The following is a 4472-nucleotide window of genomic DNA, read 5'->3' on the forward strand; positions in this document are numbered from 1 at the left end:
GAGTCCAAACCACAGTTTTACATTTCCCGAGAACTATTGGAATTCATGCAACAAAATTCTAAATTTAGCTTTTAAGAGATCGTGAGATTTCCTATTATCTTTGTCTTCATTCCTTAAGCCAAACTCTTCTATATAAGAGACTTCAGTACAGGACACTGTTCAAAACAGTAGACCGCAGTATCCGCCGATTGGTTCTAAACGTTCTGTCTTTCAAACGTCATTAAAGTAATTCTTGTAAAATAGAGACGACAAAAGAAGTACCCCATAAAGGAATGCAAGGCAGGGAGACCTCAAAAGCTGAAAAGGAACTATAAAAAGACTGCACCTCACCCGCCACATTTTAGTCCCAAGGCCAGTAAAGCTGATTTTAATCTGTCCAGTCCCAGCGAGGCCAATTCCTGTTCAAATAAAGTAAATCACAATAAGAGAGAAGCTATTAAGCAAATACAATATGGATGTACATCCATTTTAACTCATTAAAAAAACCCAAACAAACAACAAACAACATTCAATAAAGGACTGTCAAGGGTGCACCACTCCTCAATGGAAAATGAGGAACGTGACAAATCTAACCCGATCTTTCAAGTTACATCGCCCTAATGGGGGAAATGAAGTCATCAGCCTAATCAAAGTTTTACTCGGAGAGCACAGAGCCAGAAGTGAAAGCACAGCAAGTAAAATTATGAAAAGAATCAAAATGACTAAGCTTCCACCTGCTCAAAATTTAGCACTAAGTGCAGAGCACTGAAAACATACCTCCCAAGAGGAAAATGCTGAGAGATCCAGGTGGGCTCCAGCATGAGTGAGTGCACTGCTGGTCTCTTTCTGCCAAGAAAAACCACATGCAAGATCTTTGTGACATCCCACAACGCTTCATGCAATATAATATTCTGACCTCAAGAAAAGCAGTTCATTTCAGAGAAAAATCTCTCGCTAAATTGAGCAATGGAACAGAAGAGATACAAAATAAGGAAACCTTAAAAAAGGTTTGTTTCCAACCTGTTAGTTAGTTTTCAAATTCAAGTTAGCATTAAATTGCATCTTTGTGGTACACAACTACACACATTGCTATTAGACTTAACCTCAGTGATGATTTTACACCAATGATTCAGAGAAAACCTATCACAAATACAGAAGTATTCACATGGGCTTAACGACTGCTTACCGGCCAGCCAGGGAACGTTCCATTTTCCCACTTCTTCTCAAACTCAGTCTGAATTTTCCCAAAAAGTTCATTCTGGTCCAGTAACGGTTTCACTCGATCTGTGTAATCCTGTAGGTACTCAAGAAGCATTTCAAGGTACCTGGCAGAGTAATCACGAGCACAGGTAATTCAATATCAACCTTTAACAAATTTCTCTCATCATATCTTTGGAAAGCAGTTACCCTCTAGTACTTCAAAGGGAAGTCATCAAGACTGTGACAGTATTCAACACGCTATTTCTAGATGCAGTGGTTACAAGGATAAAGTAAGGTCCTTCCACAGAACAGAATGTGGCTTTCCACACTTTCGTTGCACTACATGTTTTCTTAGGGCTCAGACACACGACTGAGTTACTACAGCTCAGTGATCCAATTTACATGAGTTAAGTTTGACTGTTAATTATATTCTTCGCAGCTGTACGCTTAAGAAGCAAATTCCTTCTCATCAACTATCATAAAAGCAGCAGGTAGGCAAAAAGGCTCACCTCTTATATTCAGCATTTTTTCTCTCCTTGGGAATATCGAAGAGCTGGTCAAATGTGGATAAGTAAGTGATATAATCCAATTTCTAAGAACAAAAAAGTTTCAGTCAGACTTTAGACACATGCAGCCAAATTAACATCCAGTTACCAGACCAGAAGAAAAGCACTAGCTCATGGCATTATTCTGGACTGCAGAGGCCTGGGGTTCTCTGTGCACTAACACATTGCCTTCGACACCTATCACTACCTCGTAGCAGAAAACAGAGGCTTTTTACAAAGCCATCATTACATTAACAACAGAGAGACATCATTTGAAGAGAACAAAAGAGGAGAGTCATAAAGCAGCATTCAGAATTCAGATGCTGTCAGGCTGTATGTGCAAAGTGACTTTGAAATAGCTATTTGGAAATAAACTTATTTACATAAGAAGAAAACCAAACACCTATGAACCAACCAAAGAAAAACCCCTCAGCTTTAAGCACTGAAGTTGCCCAGACACATGCAGCCACTTACCTCTGATGATTTTAGGTTAATGTACTTGAGATAACAATCATGCAGATCTAAGTATCGTCCATACCCTTCCTCATCTGTGAACTCCACCAGATCTGCAGGGAACATCATGAAGAGCTTTAGTTCAAGCTTAATCTTCCCTACTTATTATACGTGTGCTTTAGAACTTGAAAAGGATTAACTGTGGACTAATTTATGCTTAAGGACGATGTTTACAATGTAAACATCCTCCATCCCAGAGGAGGCCATGAAGATGCTGCGAGGGCTGGAGCCCCTCTGCTGGGAGGACAGGCTGGGAGAGTTTGGGGTGTTCAGCCTGGAGAAGAGAAGGCTCTGGGGAGACCTTAGAGCCCCTTCCAGTGCCTAAAGGGGCTACAGGAGAGCTGGGGAGGGATTCTTGATCAGGGAGGGAGCCATAGGATGAGGGGGAACGGTTTTAAACTGAAAGCAAGAAGATTTAGGTGAGAGACTATGAAAAAATTCTTTACTGTGAGGGTGGTGAGACCCTGGCCCAGGTTGCCCAGAGAAGCTGTGGCTGCCCCATCCCTGAGGGCAGGTTCAAGGCGTTGGACAAGGGTTGGATGGGGCTTTTGGAAGGTGTCCCTGCCCAGGGCAGGGGGGTTGGAACTAGATGAGCTTTCAGGCCCCTTCCAACCCAAACCATTCTGTGATTCTATGAATCAGGGTACTCATTGATCAGACACCTGACCACTGCTCTGTGTAAGCACACTGGAACATTCCTCAAGGGGGGCACCACTACAGTGGAATATTCCAGGGAGCTGCAGTTCAGAAGAAGCTAAATGGTAAAAGAACAATTTGCAAAAGTCATTTAGTAAAAGGGAGGTGGAACTCTGAAATGTGCCAAACAGATCGAACAACTAATTAAGTAGAATCTCTCAAACAAGGATCATATTTTCACTTAAACTGGCCTCAGAAAAACTACAAACTTACTTTGAGCTTCTTCACTCGGGTTGTCTCTGGCCTTCAACAGTTCCTCAAACTCCACTGACATCGGAACACAGATCTTCAAGAACACACAGAAGTTACAGAAAAAAATTATTACTTCAGCTAATGTCCCAGATTAATTGATATAAAAATTACAATAGGTTGCAAACAATAAAATTGCTAACTAAAAAGGTATCCAATGCATTTCTTCACCATTACTTTTGCACAAAGAAAAAGGTCTGACTTTAGCCAGCATGAGACAGGCAAGACCAAATGTCAGCTCAGCAGAATGTTCCTGAGCTAACGCACAGCAAGCAGAGAACACATCCTGCATCCTCTCCTATTCATACAGCTCCCAGAAGAGCGTACATACTGCCTCTAATGCATTACCTAACCTTGAACATTTTCTGTACTCAAGTGATATTTTAGTGTACTTAACACTTGTATATTAAGGCAACTAAATTAGAAAAAAAAGGTCTGTTTATTGTATGGATAAGGTCCAACAGACCACAAATCACCTATTTTTATGAAGTAGATAACTACTTACCTCATTTGGGTGCTTCCGGTGAAATTCCTTAATTTGTTTCAGTCTGTTGTAGAATTCTGCAAATTCATTTGGCCCTGAAATGGCACTGAGTTCTTCTTTCCGTAAGCTACGGGTTCACAAAAAAGAACAGGTTACGAGTGGAAAGAAAATACGCTGACACTACTACAACCTTTTTCCAGGTCTAGTGCTGCGTTTTGATGACATGAAGCTCCATTAAGGCTGATTGCAAACCCCAGAAAGTCACATCAGATCTTGCAATCCACCAGGCTTAGTCTGAGGCTCCAGGTCACCTCTCCCACTGAACATGCTGTCGCCTCCACTTACAAACATTCAAGGCGACTCAGGGCCTCCCCCCAAGACTCAAACAAAAAAATTAACAGGTGTATATCCAGCATATCCAGCGTATATGCATCCAATGTGCAACCTGGGTCCTCTGGCAGGTTTAGCCTCCAAAACCTGACTCCTGGTCTCACATATCAGCATTTCTACTCGTAGACTTATAACGGACTCACAAGATCCCCCCCAGGGTCCCCCTGAGCTGCCACACTCTGCAGGCGCTCACGGGCACAGGCCAGACGGGGTTTTGTGCAACCACTTACCCGTCCTTGTCGTCGTACAAGTCCCTCAGGTTGCCGCTCACCTCCATGTACCTCTACAAGACAAGAGCAAGCCCAAGCGCCGCAGGGGCCATCACCCGGGAGGGACGAGGCCCGCTCCGCCCCGGGCGTCCCGGCTGCGCCCTACCCCGCGCCGCGCCCGGCCCACCGCCCCCCAGGCCTGCCGGG

General features: G+C 43.3%; 1 protein-coding gene across 1 annotated transcript in view; it reads right to left on the bottom strand.

The window, feature by feature from the left end:
* The window catches only part of SF3A3 (splicing factor 3a, subunit 3, 60kDa), a 15115-nt gene that overhangs the window by 4076 nt on the left and 6567 nt on the right, over positions 1 to 4472 (bottom strand). The window contains exons 2-9 of the mRNA XM_009879880.1: positions 4287 to 4339; positions 3688 to 3793; positions 3147 to 3219; positions 2199 to 2290; positions 1689 to 1771; positions 1166 to 1304; positions 757 to 825; positions 331 to 398 (exon numbers count right to left, since the gene is read on the bottom strand). Of these exons, the coding sequence (XP_009878182.1) occupies positions 331 to 398; positions 757 to 825; positions 1166 to 1304; positions 1689 to 1771; positions 2199 to 2290; positions 3147 to 3219; positions 3688 to 3793; positions 4287 to 4339 (683 nt within the window). The remainder of the gene's footprint in view (positions 1 to 330; positions 399 to 756; positions 826 to 1165; positions 1305 to 1688; positions 1772 to 2198; positions 2291 to 3146; positions 3220 to 3687; positions 3794 to 4286; positions 4340 to 4472) is intronic.

The sequence above is a fragment of the Charadrius vociferus genome, unplaced genomic scaffold (genome assembly GCF_000708025.1).
Source record: "Charadrius vociferus isolate BGI_N301 unplaced genomic scaffold, ASM70802v2 scaffold562, whole genome shotgun sequence".
NCBI lineage: Eukaryota > Metazoa > Chordata > Aves > Charadriiformes > Charadriidae > Charadrius > Charadrius vociferus.